Here is a 19,045-nt window from a genome sequence, read left to right as displayed (position 1 = left end):
CGGATGAGGTCTAAGCCCTGCCTGCAATGCAGTGGGCAAGGAGGAAGTCCATTTCATACACTTCAGATGAGGTTATGACCTTGGTGGAGGTCATTTGAGAGCTGTGGTTCCAGAGCCCTGCATCACAGAGAAAGGGAAAGGCAATTGCATCCCTGCTGCTGTGTCCCCTCACCCTCCATCCCAGAGAGGAAATGAGCCCTCCTGCCGTGCCCGAGGCCACCGCCCTGGGCATTAATAATACAGAGCATCTGTAGTACCTAGACAGAGTTAACGGGAGACGAGACACACAAATCCCGCCCAGACAATATGGACCGGCACCAGAACCTGAGACCTGACCTTGCAGATCCCCTTTCTGTGCCCTTAGGGTTACTGTTCTGTTGCTTTTCCCTCTTTCTTTGAGTCGTTCTGTGATTACTGGGGCGGTACGTGTAAGATCGTCCTGCCAGTAACGCTAGCTGAATGCTTTGCTGTGATACGTTCAGGGGGCAGCCCCCGAAGAGATTCCTCTCTGAAAACCGCCAGCAGGAGCCTGAAGGCAGAGTGAGGGGCCGGGCCTGGTATTCTGTCCCCTTGGAAGATTGCCACATTCCCAGCACCCAGGCTTTTGTTTGGCTTACGAGGTGTTTCCCGCTTACTGAGGGTTAGCAGGAAGTCAGAACAGGGGTTACAAGCACCAGTTTCATCTTGGTCTTGACAAGTTCAGTACCTGGGAAGCTTCCCTTGGGGTAAAAGATTAAAGCAGGACACGCCTGGGTTTTTGCTCTGATTTCCCGGAGGATGTCTTACCTGTGGGGTCCATGGGGCAGAGAGGAGGCAGGCTGAATATACAGACCTGGGGGTATCTGCCAGCTGCCCCGCTCATCCTATCGCACGTTTGTGTTCTGGGGCTGAGGCACATCATCTCCTGTAGGACTTTATTCTCATGGCATTATTGCTCTGTGGCAGGTTAGGCTTCCACATCACATATACACCCCCCAAGCTAGCTGCACCCCCACACTTCCCGCTCACATACATATGCATGCACAGATCTCCTTTCACCTCAGATACACACCCAGCCACACGTGCACACACCCACATCAAATACAGACATATTCCCCACCCACTTCATCCACCTCACATACACTTGCACACACCCTTATCCATACACACACAGAGATAGACACAGGGAGAAGTGGTGGAGGGTGTTCTGGACGTCGAGATCGCGGAGCGTGTGGAGGGACGTGGTTTGATGGAACAGAGTCGGCATGGCTTTGCCCAGGGCAGGTCTTGCCTCGCAGATCTGCTTCACTTTTTTGGAGGAGTTGATGGGCATGTGGATGGAGGTGAACCGGTGGATGTAGTGTACTTGGATTTTCAGAGGGCGTTTGGCGGGGTTCCTCATGGGAGGCTTCTGGGAAAAGTAAAAAGTCATGGGATGGGTGGCGGTGTACTTTCGTGGATTGCAGGCTGGCTGGGGGACAGGAGACGGAGAGTGGGATTGGGTGGGCAATTTTCTTGGTGGAGGGGAGTGGACAGTGGAGTGCCTCAGGGATCTGTATTGGGACCCTTACTGTTCAGTGTGTTTATGGATGATCTGGAGGGAGATACGACGAGTGGGGTGATCGGGTTTGCAGATGGCGCAGGATTGTTCAGAGTAGTTGAATCACGGGCAGATTGTGATGGATTGCAGGGGGACCTTGTGAGACTGGAGGGTTGGGCATCCGGGTGGCGGATGAAATTTGATGTGGATAGGTGCAAGGTGATGCATATAGGGAAAAATAACCCATGCTATAATTACACGATGTTGGGTTCCATATTAGGTGCTACAACCCAAGAAAGAGATCTAGGCTTCATAGTGGATAACACATTGAAATCGTCGGTTCAGTGTGCTGCGGCAGTCAAAAAAGCAAACAGAATGTTGGGAATTATTAGAAAGGGAATGGTGAATAAAACGGAAAATGTCATAATGCCTCTGTATCGCTCCATGGTGAGACCGCACCTTGAATACTGTGTACAATTCTGGTCGCCGCATCTCAAAAAAGATATAATTGCGATGGAGAAGGTACAGAGAAGGGCTACCAAAATGATAACGGGAATGGAACTACTCACTTATGAGGAAAGACTAAAGAGGTTAGGACTTTTCAGCTTGGAGAAGAGACGACTGAGGGGGGATATGATAGAGGTGTTTAAAATCATGAGAGGTCTAGAACGGGTAGATGTGAATCGGTTATTTACTCTTTCGGATAGTAGAAGGACTAGGGGACACTCCATGAAGTTAGCATGGGGCACATTTAAAACTAAACGGAGAAAGTTCTTTTTTACTCAACGCACAATTAAACTCTGGAATTTGTTGCCAGAGGATGTGGTTCGTGCAGTTAGTATAGCTGTGTTTAAAAAAGGATTGGATAAGTTCTTGGAGGAGAAGTCCATTACCTGCTATTAAGTTCACTTAGAGAATAGCCACTGCCATTAGCAATGGTTACATGGAATAGACTTAGTTTTTGGGTACTTGCCAGGTTCTTATGGCCTGGATTGGCCACTGCTGGAAACAGGATGCTGGGCTTGATGGACCCTTGGTCTGACCCAGTATGGCATTTTCTTATGTTCTTATGTTCATCTAGTCACTCATCTCCCATACACTCACACACACACCCAGCCACTCCACACACGCACACACCCAGCTCACATACATATGCAAGCACAGACCTCCTCCCACCTCCGAAACACGCACAACTGGCCACCTCACACCCAGACACACACGCATGCACCTCATATACTTACTCAGACATTCTACATATGCACACCTCACATACACTCACGCAGACCCACACACCCAGCTCACATACATATGCATGCACAGACTCCCTCCCACCTCGACACATGTTCACCCACACAGACCCCACCCACCTCAAATAGACACATATATCCCCACACACGGCACACATACACTTGCACACACAGCCTCCTCATACACAGCGCACACACAAGAGATACAGACACATCCACTCACTCATCTCACATACACAAGGACACCTACATACCTCATAGTTACTCACACATCACATGCACACCTCTTTGAGCTGGAAATGTGTTGTGGACTTATTCATGTTTGTCCTGTGCACTATACCCTCACAGCAAGAAAAAGCGGAGTGAGACTTTAGTTCTCTCCAAACGGTTGTCTCTCACATAACACCAGAGAGACAGTTCCACAGATTCATTAGAAGGCGATATAGAATATATATATTTATAGAGAAATGTACAGATTTATATTCAAAAGAGTCTTGCTTCTTTCTTTAGCTCATTCCTCTTCCAGAGAGCCAGGCGGTCAAACTCTGCGATGGTCATCCCAAACACCCGGAAGAATTCCTCCGGGGAGAGATGTCGCTGGAGGGAGAACAAGCCAGAGGTTAGTGAGGGGGGCAAGACATGAGAATTATACCAGGAGGGTGATGTGCAGTTGAATAAGGGGGGTAGAGACATGGAGGTGACGTGGAGTTATGTGAGGGGAGAGAGGGGTGGAGTCATGTGAGGGGGGAGGTGACATGGATTTATGTGAGGAGAGAGGGGCGGAGTCATGTGAGGGGAGAGATGGGGTGGAGTTATGTGAGGGGAGAGACGGGGTGGAGTTATGTGAGGGGAGAGACGGGGTGGACTGACGAGGTAGAGTTGTATGAGAGGAGAGATGGGGTAGAGTTATGTGAGGGGAGAGACGGGGTGGACTGACGAGGTAGAGTTGTATGAGAGGAGAGATGGGGTAGAGTTATGTGAGGGGAGAGACGGGGTGGACTGACGAGGTAGAGTTGTATGAGAGGAGAGATGGGGTAGAGTTATGTGAGAGGAGAGACGGGGTGGACTGACGAGGTAGAGTTGTATGAGAGGAGAGATGGGGTAGAGTTATGTGAGGGGAGAGTTCCACTTGAGCCTAAAGGTTTGTACTGTGCCTACAAATCATGATTTTTGTGTTTCCTGCAGCTCCTTCTATCATGGGACAAGATTTACTTTCAGAATTATACAAACTTGACTGGGAGGGACCAGCCTAATTCATGAGTCAGGGGTCATCTGATTTGAGATGGTCCAAAGCTAGCTATTGGGCAATGGGTCTTCTATCCTCTGCATGACACTCAGTCACTGATAGGTGGAATACAAAATTTGACCCAGAAAAAATGCCAGAGTGACCGACTGCATCAGGGACCTTCTGTTTTACCCAGATCAGATGTCCAGAGTACCTGGGACCTGTGACTCAGAAGTGGCAAGCAGGGGTGACCCTCACTGGGCTGCAGTGATGGTCTTCAAGTGCATCTCTTCTGATCACTGCTATATTTAATCTTTCTACCTCATCCTTACCCAAACCACAACTTCCCCCTACATGCCCATGCCACCTTCCATACTCCCAACCCGGGCCTGGGGATGACCGTTCAACACAAGAGTTGGGGATGTCGCTCTATGCCCTGGCAGGGTCCGATGGGAGACGAGCAACTCTCCACTGCTACTCCTCACACCCGCCCTCTTATTCTACAGCCAGTGACAGGCGTCTGACCAGCATGGGCCACCCAAGCTCACATTTATCAGGGATGATTGCAAAACAGCCTGGCCAGGTGCAACGCATGCAGGGCTTTTCACTTTGGTAACTGCCTATGGACTTGCACTGACTTTTGGCTGGGAAATAGCCCACACACATTTGAAAATGCAACATTCACACGCTATTCCCTGATCCTGCCCAAACCATACCCTCAGGAACGCCTCCTCCTAACCCGGTTAATAGCACACGCGCTATCCCTAATCCCACCAATCCATGTCCCTAGGATCGCCTCCTCCTAACCCGGTTAATAGCACACGCGCTATCCCTAATCCCACCCAATCCATGTCCCTAGGATCGCCTCCTCCTAACCCGGTTAATAGCACACGCGCTATCCCTAATCCAGCCCAATCCATGCCCTCAGGAACGCCTCCTCCTAACCCGGTTAATAGCACACGCGCTATCCCTAATCCCACCCAATCCATGTCCCCAGGAACGCCGCCTCCTAACCTGGTTAATAGCACACGCGCTATCCCTAATCCCACCCAATCCATGTCCCCAGGAACGCCGCCTCCTAACCTGGTTAATAGCACACGCGCTATCCCTAATCCCACCCAATCCATGCCCCCAGGAACGCCTCCTCCTAACCCGGTTAATAGCACACGCGCTATCCCTAATCCCACCCAATCCATGTCCCCAGGAACGCCGCCTCCTAACCTGGTTAATAGCACACGCGCTATCCCTAATCCCACCCAATCCATGCCCCCAGGAACGCCTCCTCCTAACCCGGTTAATAGCACACGCGCTATCCCTAATCCCACCCAATCCATGCCCCCAGGAACGCCTCCTCCTAACCCGGTTAATAGCACACGCGCTATCCCTAATCCAGCCCAATCCATGCCCTCAGGAACGCCTCCTCCTAACCCGGTTAATAGCACACTCGCTATTCCCTGATTTCACCCAAACCACACTCCCAGCAACGCCTCCCCTTAACCCAGCTAATAGTACACGCGCTGTCCCTAATCCCTCTCAATCCATGTCCCTAGGATCGCCTCCTCCTAACCCGGTTAATAGTGCATGTGCTATTCCCTAATCCAGCCCAATCCATGCCCTCAGGAACGCCTCCCCTTACCCTGGGCATTAGTGGGCATTCTGTGGTGCCTCACAGGTGAGGTGGGCAGTGTTCAGACATTTTTTTACCTGGGTAAATGGCTTTTGAGAATTCTCCTGAATGCTACAAGCCTGGCGTGAGTCGCACAGGGGAATTTGTGCAGCTGGAGCATCTTGGGATTGACAGCATGAGTTGGACTTACTTCTAAGCGAGTTCTGTCCGCATCCTTTGGCAGTCTGCTGCGCCCCCTGGTGGTTACTATGAGCAGCTCGTAGGGGTAGATCTACAGAAAGAGAGTACGTTCTGAGTTGGGCCGGTGCTGCCTGGCTTGGGATCAGTATAGCGGCAGGTTTACAGGTTGTACTGCTTCAGGTGCCACAGGTTTGGGATACAGCTGGAACCTTTCCTGTTGGCCAGCAGAGCCAGCCCCCCAGTGGGTCCCAGATGGGATCCAGGCCCTTCTGACCCTGCTTGTGGTCACGGGCTGGGTCCCTCATGCCAGGAAGAGCAGGCACTGAGCTCCAGCTTTGGAAGCTGGGCCTGGCTTCATTTGATTCTCCTCTTCCTGAGCGCGCTGCTGAAATGCCTGGGCTGGGAATCGGGATGGGATTCCTGGAGTGATTGGAGCAGGCTCTTCCCTGCACAGCGCAGCGGGATCCCAGGGGTCAGGGCATCTCTTACCTTGTACTCTGCAGAAAACAAGACAAGATGATAAGAGAGGAGTCCGTCTACCGACAGAATTACAGTAAAAAAAGCGCGGGCGTGTAGGACTTTCTGTGTCTATGGAAGAAAAGGTCAGTGACTGAGTCCGAGAGAGGGACAAGTGGATTGTTAGTCCACTAAGGCCTCCCTACATCGCACTGGTTGACATTTATCTCTCTGTGTCCAAGAGGACTAACGGGCAAACCCCACCATTTTATTAATGAGAGAGATGAAATGAGACAGGTAGCGGTGTCTAACCCCTGTTTGTGACGCAGCCGGGGAGGCGAGACAGAGCGTTCTGGAGGAGGAAGAGGGGGGATGTTGCGGGCTGGGGAGGGGGCTCGCTGCTGGGTCCTCGTCCGATGTGTGCTCTTGGCAGGGGCTGAGTTTCTCGCTGCCGATAGGTGACGTGGGCTGGGCTTCCCTGCCGCTCCATTCTCCAGTGATGTTCTGGGGTTATCTCTTTGCTGTCCCAGCTCATGGCATGGGGGGGTGGGGAAGGGTCACTCTGCCGTCCTCTCCCCTGGTGAAAGTCTCCGACATCCCTCCCCCCCCCCCCCCCCGATGGGTGTTCTCTGCTGGTCTTACCTCGCATTCCCCAGTTGACTGCGTTCGTGCTGTCGTAATGGAAAAGGTCGGTGCTGGGAGGCTGCAGGAGACCAAAGCAAAGTTATTCATACATTGAACTACCTCCCAGTATGGAACTCCCCTCGTACTCCCTCAGGACCAGAGGGTCCCCAGCGTCCCTCCCAGTTAAGCACGGGAGAAGCTCGGCCTGATTCTCTGCTGGATGCTCCAGTGTTCTCACTTATCTCTGGCCGATTACGCCGAGATCGGAAACCTCATCTGCCTGGCAACACAGGTGCTCCCAAGGTGTTGACCCCAGTGTCTCCCCCAAACCCCCCCACGCAAGCCACTGAGCCCAACTCTTGGCCATAAACTGATCCAGTGAATTTCATCTCACCCTGTGCAGTCCATTCCTTCTGTAGGCAGGAAGGGAGGCAGATTTAGAAATGAAGGGATCTGGAAGAAAAGGTCAGAAGCACAGCGTCAATAAAAGTGCAACGCCGATCCTCAGCAGCCACACCCTGAGGTGAGGCGGGGGGCAGGGGACAGGCCAGTGCCTCCCCCACAAAGACCCTATAGTGTGAGCCCTGGAAGAACGCCCAGCACCTCCCCTACCATCACTTTGGGCTTACACCGAGCCTTGCTGGTTTGTAGACCGCATCCTACAACCCTCTGGTCTCCATGGAAACCAATGCAAGGATTCTGCAGTCTGCACACCTAGGCGCACAGTGCACGCCGTCTTCAGAGGAAGGTGCACACCAGAAATGATAAATGCTAGCGTGCAAGCAATGCTTCGGAGGAAAACATTACTGCACATCTGCCGAGATCTCGGGCACAAACAGCACATTTCCTATAGATGCAGAGGGAGCTGAAGCACAGATATTTACCACTGTCAGCCAGGTAATGCGTCCGCAGAGCTGCAAGGAGACACAAGACAGTCAGTAGGTTGCGAGCAGGAAGACGGAGATGGGACCGACGCGGATAGAGGAGGACGAAAGGCTGGTTTCAGTCATGCTCCAAGCCAGCACCTGAGCGGTCGCTAGAGGGCACTGATTTTACACTGAGAGAGAGCAGTCAGAAGTATGCACAGGGCAGCAGGCTGCGCCCATCACCCTTCTCTAGCCCTACTCCTGTGCCAGGCTGCAGGTGCCCACTCCTTCCTCCCCAATCCGGTCTGTAGCCTTTGTTATGTGTTGTCTCGTCAGTCTGTCCCTGTTCCCCTCACCACCTCGTGCATTGCTTTCCGTCTCTGTGGACGTGCCAGTCTGCCCCAGCTGTACTCCGCTGTCAGTGCCCGTGGCGTCCTCTGTTGGTTGCCCATAGTCTGCGCATTCTACAGCAGGGGGTTTATATACCAGGGAGCATTAGCATCGCCAGCACTGTACAGAAAAATACCATCTAAAAAAACAAATTTACTGGGACTGGGTTGGATTTCTGTAAACAGATGCAAATTTGACTCATCTAGGCCTGGTTAAATAGGTCTCAAACTGGTGAACTCTAAGGTCTGAAGCCTGTCCCACTTCCAGTCTGTGTCATGGGAAGGGAGGGAGCAGGAACACAGCACATACGTGCATGCAATGTTACGTATATACATGCAAGAATTTGGGGACCAATTTAAGGATCAAAAAGCTGCAAGTTCTGAAGCAGCGCCACCTCTTCTGACCAGGAACTGAATTTCCTGCAACATCGGGGAAGGGAAAAAAAATTCATGGAACTTCTGCAGGGTCCTGACATTTAACCCTGAGAGGGAAATAGTAAAAGGGTTTTCACTTCCCCGAGTATTTTCTGTGGAATGTTTTTCCTTTCCAGAAGCTGCAAGAATTCAGAGGTGGTCAGAAGGATCCTCAGAGTTAGCCAGCTAGATCGAAGTGGCTCGAAAAGTTGGCATCTCAGGAGGTGCAGTTGGGTCAGAGGTGTAAACTGCGTACGTAGGCAACACTGCCTGACCCCAGCACAGATAGGGCAGGCACAAAGCAATGAGGACTTGTGTACCTGCAAAATTTTAGTGATTTTCTGCTGAAAGTACAAAAGATGTAGAAACTATCCTGTATCCTTTCTGCGTTTTCTCTCTTTTTGCTCTGCCCTTAGAAGGCTCGTGCACTAAGTAGTTTCCCATAGAGAGAAAATGGGGAAAAAAACCCTTCGTCCATCAGACGTTAGAAACTCTTGCGGTGGATCTGGTGGAGAGCCCTTCCTTGGGTCTTCACCTCAGTGTAATGAGCAGGAGGGAGCGACATACCACAGCCTTGCCAATGCTGCCATCTAATGGTCAGCTCTGGTAAATGTTTTGTATTTTAGCCTAGGACCCGTCAGGAGCTCCCTTTCTTACGAGTGCTCCTAGGGCCCAGTTTTACATGGTGTGCAAGTCTCACGAAAACAAGTGAAAATGTCTTGCCCTGGGTAGAGGAATTCTACCTGTGGTGCACTTGCTGTGTCGGTGATTCCCTTTTCTTGCAGATTTCAGGCAGGTTCATTCTAGCTGAGAACACAGACTGCGGGGCAGTGAGCACCATGCTGCCTGTTTCTGTGAACTCAAATACTGCACCTGCACAGGGCACTGGAGGCCAAAGGCTGTCTTTTCAAAACAATGGTAAAAAGAGATTCTGTCCTTTAATTGATATTGGGGTCCTCAGTTCTGCCTCAGTGTCTTGCTAGTGACCACCAGGAGGTGGCACTGGAGTGGCTGACAGTAGGGACAATGATTTCCAGGATGGCCTCATAGCGCAGCAGACTGACCAACATCTGAGCACTAACTCGCGTGAGAATCCTTTCTGTCGCCGCTCAATTTTCAAAGGAGTTACACGTGTTAAAGTAACTACTGTCCTAGCAATTTTCAAAAGCCCACTTACACAGGTAAAATGCATTTACTCGAGTAAAATAAAGATTTGTACCTGTAAATACTTTTTAAAATCAGGCCTTGAACTTTCTAAGAGCAGCTGAACAGATGGCACTGGTCTGCGCAGGGGACGGTGTTTTTCTCCCACGCAGGATCATGGCAGAGCCTCTCACCCTCCACACCCAGAGAGGGCCTGAAATAAACGTCCTCACACAAGAATACGAACGCAGGGAATGAACGCCCTGGCATGAAAACCCAAAGTCTCTGCACTGGATCTGGTATAAAGCAGCAAGCCACACCCGGATCAGAATGGCGGGAGTCAAAGAGCAACAGGAAATGAGGTGAAAGCTTTAAAGCCCACAACATCGAGGAATAATGTGAGGCCTGGTAAGATTTCACAAGAATAGAAGAAAATAAAACCAGCTCGTTCCACGGACATGCACGAGACCGATGACACAGCAAGGGTCACGTGACATGGCACAATCCACATTTTTCTTCTAAAATATTCTTGCTAGTTGTTCCTTTAAACGTGAACGTCAGTGGCCATGGCAATACTGGGAACCTGGTGGGGAGCAAGTGTCCAGCCCTGCCTTTAATGTAGACAGCCAGTCCGAGGAGAGGGTCGGGCTCAAGAACACAAACGCAGAACCAATGTCAGAAAATATTTCTTCACAGAGAGGGTAGTGGATGCCTCTAATGCCCTTCCAAAAGAATTTAAAATAAATACTCTGGATCTTTAAAGGCTAAAGAGTGCACAGAGTGACTTGATGGTGCGGTGGTCACTACCCTTAAACCTTGATACTGTTCGTGCAACTCCATCATTGCTCTCTGCTTCAATGGCAGGGGGAGAAGGGGAATTGGATTTGTTCAGCAACCAATGAGGACCCCGACTTTTACGGTCTGGGAAATTGATAAGCACGGGTGCAACGGGGAACTGGATTCAAAAGCAACCAATGAGGACCCTGACTTTTACGGTCTGGGAACCTGATAAGCACACGGTAACCTCCACAGCGCAGCAGATATTATCATAGGCTTGCTGGGCAGACTGGATGGACCATTCGGTGCGTTTCTGCCCTCATTTCTGTGTTAAGAACTGAATGCGGTTCTCCTGCATGGCAGCTCCCAGCGCGGTGCTGAGCCTCGGGGCCGAACCTTCTGATCCTTAATGATCTTTTCCTCGATCTGAGATTTTATGTCACTGCCACACACAAGAATGCATCCAGCGCCTACATAAGTAAGGCAGCAAAGGAAACTTCAAAAGAAATCAAAGCTAGGGAAAGGCAGGGCTAATGTTTACTTTAACTTGAATTGCAAAATATCTCAGGAGGAAATTATTTTCCGATCCCTGCTCAGCTTCAAAGCCTCCAGCAGAATCTTTCCTTGGGAAACCCCAGGATCAAGCAAGATGGGAGCCCAGGGCCTCTTCAGTAAGTGGGGTGGGCTTTCTCTAACATTATACGGTTCGGCTTCCCTCCCTCCCTCACTGCTTCTTATTTATTTATTTATTTAACAGTTTTTTTATACCGACCTTCATAGTAAATAACCATATCGGATCGGTTTACATTTAACAGGGGGTATAACTGAAGGAAACAATTCGGTTAACAATAGATAACAATAGATATGAATAAGTCAAAGTTACAATCAACTGGAATTGAGAACTTGGAAGCTTATAATAAGCTGGAAGGAAGATAGAGGTAAATGATAATAATAAATTACATTCTTACATCCGTTCAGGGAGCCCTCGTAGCCCACAGTGTGCAGAGCTTCTTTGCTTCCCGTGGAGCTTCGGGGAGGGGTCCAAGGGTCCATGTAAGAAATGGATCGGGCCTTCATCTCCTCCTTCAGTATCATCCTGCCAATACCACCTTGGATCTACAATCAGAGAATGGGGAGAAAGGAGAGAAGATTTACAAATCTCTATGGAAACAAAGCTTTACCAGAATCCCAGGTGGAAGTGAGATCTCCAATCTCTCAGGATATTCACCTTATGCATACTTCTGTCAAACCCATCTTCTTCTCCTCCAGATGAGAATCTTCGGGCCCTGGGGGCTAGAGGGTAACAATGGAAGGTCAATACAGGCATGACATCATCAGGAAGTTCATAAGCTACTTAATAATAATTTTTTTTCTATTTTGACTTTTGTGACACTTCAAAGAAGATTGCATTTCACGTAATGTCAATATTTCCCAATATTGGCAAATAACAAATGCTCCATTTATCCTGGCCCCGCCCATCTCCTTAAAGACCTGCCAGAAACAATCTTATGCCACCTTGTCAAAATTGTAATTGCCTCATTTCAACATGTTGACTATCCCAATCCTTTTGAAGACCTCCAATATTAGACCTAAAAATGTCCTCACTTGACCCCTCAAGTCTGTTCCAGCTACCACCCAATATCAAAGCTCCCCACACGGGCCAAGCTTATCAGATCTGTGGTATCTCGATAACTGAGGGACTTCTTGAAGAAACCAACAGCCTAGATCAATCCCAGTCTGGATGACATGATGACTATCAATCAGCTTCAATTAAAAACAGAAAAACTAGCGATCCTATCGGTGAGCAACTTCCTCTTGCTCTGGATGACATAATCCTACAATCCACAGCATAAGGTCAAAAGCTGGTGTGGCGGTTACTACCCTGAAACAATACGTTGCCTCAATAACTTTGATGCAACTCCAACATTGCCCTCTGCTTAAATGGCAAGGGGGAGAAGGGGAATTGGATTCAAACAGCAACCAACGAGGGTCCTGACTTTTATGGTCTGGGAAACTGATAAGCATGGGGGTAACCTGCACAGTGCAGCAGATACTACCATAAGCTTACTGGGCAGATTGGATGGACCATTTGGTCCTTTTCTGCTGTCATTTCTATGTTTAAAACACCATCTGAGCACGCCACTCCTTGAGACTGCATAGAAACTTTGATTTGTGGCATATTAATCTTAAATAAATAAAATACCTAGCTGGAAAAATAAGAATGAGAACTTTCCAGGGCATAACCCCTGAACTGTGGAATTCAATTCCCTTGCCCCCACCCTTGCGAGCTAACGACTCCCTGGCTTTTCGGTGTCAACTGAAAACCAAAAGTCCACAGACCACAGACAACGTCTTGTACACCAACCGCATTAGGCAGTCAATACGAAGGGCCCAGCTTATAGAGCTCTAGCGTGCGGTCTAATTATGAACCAGTGGTGGAGACATTTTATTCCAGTTTTTACTATGAACTGTAGAATGTAACTTGTTTCACCCTCATTTTTTTAATTGTGATCTGCTTTGAAGTGGCTCACTAGCAGAATAGAAGTACAAAATTAAATTAAATTCCGACGAGAGCCAGCCTGTGACACTTTTAGTCCTGCGATGGCAAGGTGCTTCTGGGACCCCAAAATCCCTGCCTTCAGACCCCCTGGGTCTAAGGAACAATTTCTCTGAACACATCGTGCTGGGATGGCCATCTAGTGTTTGTACCTTTAGGAGAGCCCTGGAAAGTCCAGTACTCTGTCTCAGGGCGATAGTAAGGGTCGGAGGAATAAGCTGGAAGGTACTTGGATGCCTGGGCGATGTCTTCGCTTGTTTTACTCTTGGTTGCTTCAAAGGGATCATCTGAAACAAGATAAGGGGATATTACAGAAGAGGATCTAAGCCAGGTTCTCTTTCTAAGGGTTGCTGCCCTGCATGGGTCCTCATGCTGAAGGTGAGGGATGCAGTTCTTACCGACCCTGAGGACAAGTAACTCAGAGCTGAAAGGAGGAGAGCCTGGAAGAGACAATCCTCTGTTTCCTGCCTTCTAATTTTATCGGTGCTCTCATCAAATGTCCACAGACTTAACCCTAGATTTGCTTAGGTTGTTCAAGTTTGGCTCCTGAGGGAACGCGTGCATGGGCAAACACAAGAAGGGCCAAGTCTCCTGCACACACAGCCGTGATCTCAAACGGGAAGAGAGAAGAGGTTTAAAGCTGCTACTTACACCAGACAAGGACAGATGTGACCATCAGGGCAAGAGTGCAGAGAAGCAGAGGCAGAAAAGGACACAAACAAAGGAGTCAAATGAGAGCAAAACTTAGAAGTTTCCCTGAAACACTGGAGAAGTCAACAAGGAGAAACGTTACAGCTGCTTAGGTCTTGGAACTGGAAGCTATTTCATTTCCCTGTGGTTTCCTAGCTCCACTATCAGCCTTCCTTCACCGTGGCACGAGGGTTTTCCCCACACTCCACATCACTTCCCCTCTCTATACCCACCAAAGCTACTGCAGTGCCCAGTGCATGCAAACTTGATTTCAACCTGTAGATGTTGCTATTGTGCGACGGCTGGGAGTCTGTCCCTTCCCCAAAGCAGGGCTGAGAGTGCTACTCCCAGCATCTGCCAGTCTGAGGAGAATCAAACCCAGGTCTCCAGTATGGAGGTGCCCTGCACTCATCCAGCCAGCTCTAATTAATTACTGGCTCGTGTATTGGGAAAAGCAACATGCATATGCCACGTATGTTATCGCTGCTGCTTCCTGCATGTGTGGCTGTGTCATGCGGTACATTGGGTGCTCACGTGTCCAGAGCCTCCCTCCCACAACAGTGACCCATCACATCCCACTTCACTCCAAGTCCGAGAACAGCAGGCGCGTAGACAGTACCGTGCCGTTTATAGATGGGCGGCTTCCTGTACAGGTTACTCTCGCCCATCACTGCGGAAAGAGAAGAGAAAAGGCAGGAAGATGGAGGAGCGCTGAGGGTCAGAATGACAGAAGAGACATTACAGCCAGATTTGCAGCCTTTCCCTGGGTGAGTTAATGTACTTGCAGGGCTTTCAGACACAGAGCAATCTTTTGTCACCGTTACCTACTGCCAATGCTGGGTCTTCCAGCTTCCATGCTCCTGGATCCAGCTCATTGTGCCTCTCCCAGGCCACAGCCCCCCTAGTGATGCTCAGACTGGGCTGGGCAGCCCCTATGAGAAGAGCTTGCAAACACTCCAGAGGGGTGAGACCTCCCACCCCCCACTGCCCCTCAGACACACACAAACTCTCTTTAGCCCTTGGTCTCCAGCGCCTACCTGGAATGTGGAAATGCCTGGGCGCTTGGTACGAGGTTGGAGTCGAGGATCTCACGTCTAACTGGCTATAGTACGGCGAGCTACGCCCACTTTCTGTGCCTTAAAAAGCGCAGAAGAAAGAAAGCAGCAGTGAGCAAGAGCGAGTGGAGGCAGGAGAAAACTCTCAAAGGAGAGATGAGAGGGCGTTAGACAGGCCGGGAAGGTACAGCCAGTGGGCAGTGCCACAGTCCCTTATCTCGCTGGCAAGGAAACCGTTTCTTGCAATTTCCCTGCAACTCTCAGCACCGGAAACGTCCAAAACCTTAGTCAGGACCTGCCCACAGCTGAATGCAAAACCTTCTGCTTCCATTCACAGTAGGCAAGACAGAACTGTTCCAGGGGGAGGGAAGGGTTTCTGAATCTACATGGATAATTTTAGTTTTCAAAAGTTCACATGAACCCCTACTTGCCAATAAAGTGTAACCTAAGCCTTCGTTCTGAAACAGGTAAGGATGTGTGCATACATTCACCCACAAAGCAACCCAGTGCTCAAACCCAATTAATGCACGTACCTTGTGTTTGAATACAGGCTGTCTTAATGCAGGCTCAAAAATACACAGGTAACTGCACTCAGGTGTCCAAATGAAAATATGCCTGTGATCAGATAACCACAGTGTGCCCGTGATCAGATAACCACAGTGTGCCCGTGATCATATTACAGTGTGCCCGTGATCAGATAACCACAGTGTGCCCATGATCATATTACAGTGTGCCCATGATCATATTACAGTGTGCCCATGATCAGATAACCACAATGTGCCCATGATCAGATAACCACAGTGTGCCCATGATCAGATAACCACAATGTGCCCGTGATCAGATAACCACAATGTGCCCGTGATCAGATAACCACAATGTGCCCATGATCATATTACAGTGTGCCCGTGATCAGATAACCACAGTGTGCCCATGATCATATTACAGTGTGCCCATGATCAGATAACCACAGTGTGCCCATGATCAGATAACCACAATGTGCCCGTGATCAGATAACCACAATGTGCCCATGATCATATTACAGTGTGCCCGTGATCAGATAACCACGATATGCCCATGATCAGATAACCACAGTGTATCCGTGATCAGATAACCACAATGTGCCCATGATCAGATAACCACAGTGTATCCGTGATCAGATAACCACAATGTGCCCATGATCAGATAACCACAATGTGCCCGTGATCAGATAACCACAATGTGCCCGTGATCATATTAGTGTGCCCGTGATCAGATAACCACAGTGTGCCCATGATCATATTACAGTGTGCCCATGATCAGATAACCACAATGTGCCCATGATCAGATAACCACAGTGTGCCCATGATCAGATAACCACAATGTGCCCGTGATCAGATAACCACAATGTGCCCATGATCATATTACAGTGTGCCCGTGATCAGATAACCACGATGTGCCCATGATCAGATAACCACAGTGTATCCGTGATCAGATAACCACAATGTGCCCATGATCAGATAACCACAGTGTATCCGTGATCAGATAACCACAATGTGCCCATGATCAGATAACCACAATGTGCCCATGATCAGATAACCATAGTGTGCCCGTAATCAGATAACCACAATGTGCCCGTGATCAGATAACCACAGTGTATCCATGATCAGATAACCATGATGTGCCTGTGATCAGATAACCACAATGTGCCCATGATCATATTACAGTGTGCCCATGTTCAGATAACCACAGTGTGCCCGTGATCAGATAACCACAGTGTATCCATGATCAGATAACCACAGTGTATCTGTGATCAGATAACCATGATGTGCCTGTGATTAGACAACCATGATGTGCTCATAATCAGATAACCATGATGTGCCTGTGATCAGACAAGTGAGGAGGATGCAGCTGGAAGAGTCTCCACATGGCAGCTGTGTTTAATGGCCGCCTCTGGCCCGCCTTACCTGACCGGTAGCAGTGCTGCGGAGAGCGGGACAGCGTCGGAGACATGCCCTGACGGCTGTAAGTTGGAGAGTCGATGTATCCAGGGCTGGAGGATCTCCTCTGCCGCAGGTCAATCCCTTCGTAGATATCCTACAGTGGGCGATAATCATAGGGGAGCTGGTGAAATAGAGTCCAGCTAGCTAAGAGAAGGGACGGGCAGGAGGAACCCAGGCTCGCTACAGTACCTGAGAGTAGGGGGACAGGATTCCCAGAGACTGAGAGCAGCAGGAAGGAAGGAAGGAAAGAGAGGATTATAATTAACAGCCCAGTGTCAGCACTTCATCTTCCCATCTCACAGGTTACTTATAGCCAAGGTAAATTGTCATTAAACCTGCCAGTGGCTGATTAAGGCCTTTGGGACCCTACGGTTTATCAATAGCCAATAAATCTCTGGCCATTCCAGGACTTCCCGCCATGTCACGTAGAGGACGCACATCTCTCTCCCGAGACATCCCAACGTACAGACTCTGAGCAGCGCCATAAGGAGAGCAAGGTTAGCAGAGCACTGGTGACTGCGCAGCTCTTACGTACATCGTGCTAGGACAGGAAGTACAAGGAACAGATTTACAGATGTGAGAGAGCCTCTCTTCCTGTAACTTCCAGTTGTTCACACCTGAACTCAGCCACTCATGCAGCTGGCGGCAGGGTCTGTTCCTGCCCCCTTGGACGAGCACGAGGATTGCATTCTCTATTTTATTTTCATCCTCTTGCTCCTCTAGTTCCCAGCTCAATCAGAATTTGCCCCAGCTAGGGGCATTCAGAGTCCCCCAGGGATTTCCCCTTATACATCCCCCACCCCCTCCATAATGCAGTCATCATGGTGACACTTCTTGGCAGCTCCCTTCAGTGCTCAGGGTGCGTGCACTCTGAGCTCCACCTGTAGGTGTCGCTGTTGTGCGATGGCTCACACACACACACACACACCTGCTCTGCAGCACCCTCCGGCTGGCTCAACCCAGGATTCAAAGCCAGATCTCCTGCAATACCACGGAGGCACCAAGCCAGCCCTCATACCGCTGCTCAATCGCCTGTCCTCTTAAAGTCTTTCTGCCTAGCCTTTCCCTTCACACTTTTCCATCCAGCTCTCATCAGAGGACCATCATGCACGACCTCTCTCCTAGTCAGGGAATGTGGCGCCTTTCTGCAGGGACCTCCTGCTGCCTTCCCCCCAGTCCCACCGATCAGACTTTCATCCTGCGAAGCCTACGTAAGCGCTCTCTGCCCTGCTCAGGTTCCCGTGGGTCCCCTGAAGCCATATCTCTCTGCCCTGCTCAGGTTCCCGTGGGTCCCCTGAAGCCGTTCCATACCTCCCCGTAACCGTATCTCTCCAGCATCTCGTCCGAGGTGTATCTTTGATAGGACTCGTAGGAAATGAGGTCTGGCCGCTGCACGTCGTAGATGGCTTTAATCTTGGGGAGGGCGGCTAAATCTTTGTAATTAAGGATCTCGTTATCGACTTTAGCCTGGGGAGAGGCACAGAGAAAGAGAAAAGGGTGGAGGAGGGGGGTGACAAAACAGCATGGGATGGAAAGAGAGAACCAGGCAGAGGGGTCAGAGAGCAGGAAGCATGGAGCTCATTAAGCATTACTCCAAGCCTGAGAGGCGATGAGCGAGCCAGGGGTCACTAGAGATGAAGAGATGCTGGGCGTTTAGTGGGAGGCAGGGCCACTGCGGTGCCGGGCACAGGGGTAAGCTGGTTCCTGGACCGTGCACAGAACAGGTAGCATGACCCAACGTTCAGAGACACCTGAATGCAGCAAGCACTGGATCTCACCTCTCAGGCGGTGAATGTTTCCTTTTCAAGCTATTATTCAGCAAACTCATTCCCTTGCAGCGTCTCTGCTTTCCAGCAGCCCTTTTGGTAAAGGTGACACCAGTGGCTCTGTAGACACCCACATGGAATGGACCACGGGGTCATCATTGTGTTTAACATCATTGGTGACCTCAAGGGAAGCTGATTTAAGAACTAAACAATAATAATTTAAAAGCAGAATGCCCCCCCCCCCAGGCTGCGCGGAGTCAGGGTCAGCAGTCAGGGGATACTTACACAGGCGCGGAGTCAGAGTCAGCTGATACTTACACAGATGACACGATTAGGAGAGCCGATGCTGGACCCTGGAGGAGAGATGGAGGTCTCGGATGTTCTCCTGTGCTGTGTCAACATGAATTAATAAAAGTGTCACGACAAACAATGGTACAGGCCCCTAGACGTATTATTAATTCTTCTTATTATTGATCCTTTTATATTGTGCCAGATTCCCAAAGCATCCTGCACTTGTATTTCCACTGCTGG

The 19,045-nt window shown here is 49.8% G+C and overlaps 1 protein-coding gene across 10 annotated transcripts in view; it reads right to left on the bottom strand.

The window, feature by feature from the left end:
- Nucleotides 1-3,209: 3,209 nt before the first annotated feature.
- Nucleotides 3,210-19,045, bottom strand: part of ABLIM3 (actin binding LIM protein family member 3) — a 286,248-nt gene continuing 270,412 nt past the window's right edge. The window contains exons 9-23 of one of the 10 annotated variants that reach the window (XM_029583486.1): nucleotides 18,833-18,904; nucleotides 18,060-18,215; nucleotides 16,938-16,967; nucleotides 16,713-16,842; nucleotides 14,752-14,850; nucleotides 14,334-14,384; nucleotides 13,177-13,311; nucleotides 11,696-11,760; nucleotides 11,436-11,583; nucleotides 7,763-7,792; nucleotides 7,273-7,331; nucleotides 6,897-6,957; nucleotides 6,288-6,295; nucleotides 5,809-5,889; nucleotides 3,210-3,363 (exon numbers count right to left, since the gene is read on the bottom strand). In XM_029583486.1, the coding sequence (XP_029439346.1) occupies nucleotides 3,250-3,363; nucleotides 5,809-5,889; nucleotides 6,288-6,295; nucleotides 6,897-6,957; nucleotides 7,273-7,331; nucleotides 7,763-7,792; nucleotides 11,436-11,583; nucleotides 11,696-11,760; nucleotides 13,177-13,311; nucleotides 14,334-14,384; nucleotides 14,752-14,850; nucleotides 16,713-16,842; nucleotides 16,938-16,967; nucleotides 18,060-18,215; nucleotides 18,833-18,904 (1,239 nt within the window). In that variant the 3' untranslated portion in view covers nucleotides 3,210-3,249. Of the gene's footprint in view, nucleotides 3,364-5,695; nucleotides 5,890-6,287; nucleotides 6,296-6,896; nucleotides 6,958-7,272; nucleotides 7,332-7,762; nucleotides 7,793-11,435; nucleotides 11,584-11,695; nucleotides 11,761-13,176; nucleotides 13,312-14,333; nucleotides 14,385-14,751; nucleotides 14,851-16,712; nucleotides 16,843-16,937; nucleotides 16,968-18,059; nucleotides 18,216-18,832; nucleotides 18,905-19,045 lie in introns of all 10 variants that reach the window. The other 9 variants (XM_029583477.1, XM_029583478.1, XM_029583479.1 and 6 more) reach the window with 9 other exon arrangements.

The sequence above is a fragment of the Rhinatrema bivittatum genome, chromosome 18 (assembly GCF_901001135.1).
Source record: "Rhinatrema bivittatum chromosome 18, aRhiBiv1.1, whole genome shotgun sequence".
In the NCBI taxonomy this organism is placed as follows: Eukaryota; Metazoa; Chordata; class Amphibia; order Gymnophiona; family Rhinatrematidae; genus Rhinatrema; species Rhinatrema bivittatum.
The sequence above is the reverse complement of the archived record's forward strand: the minus strand, read 5'-3'. Positions and strand labels throughout refer to the sequence as shown.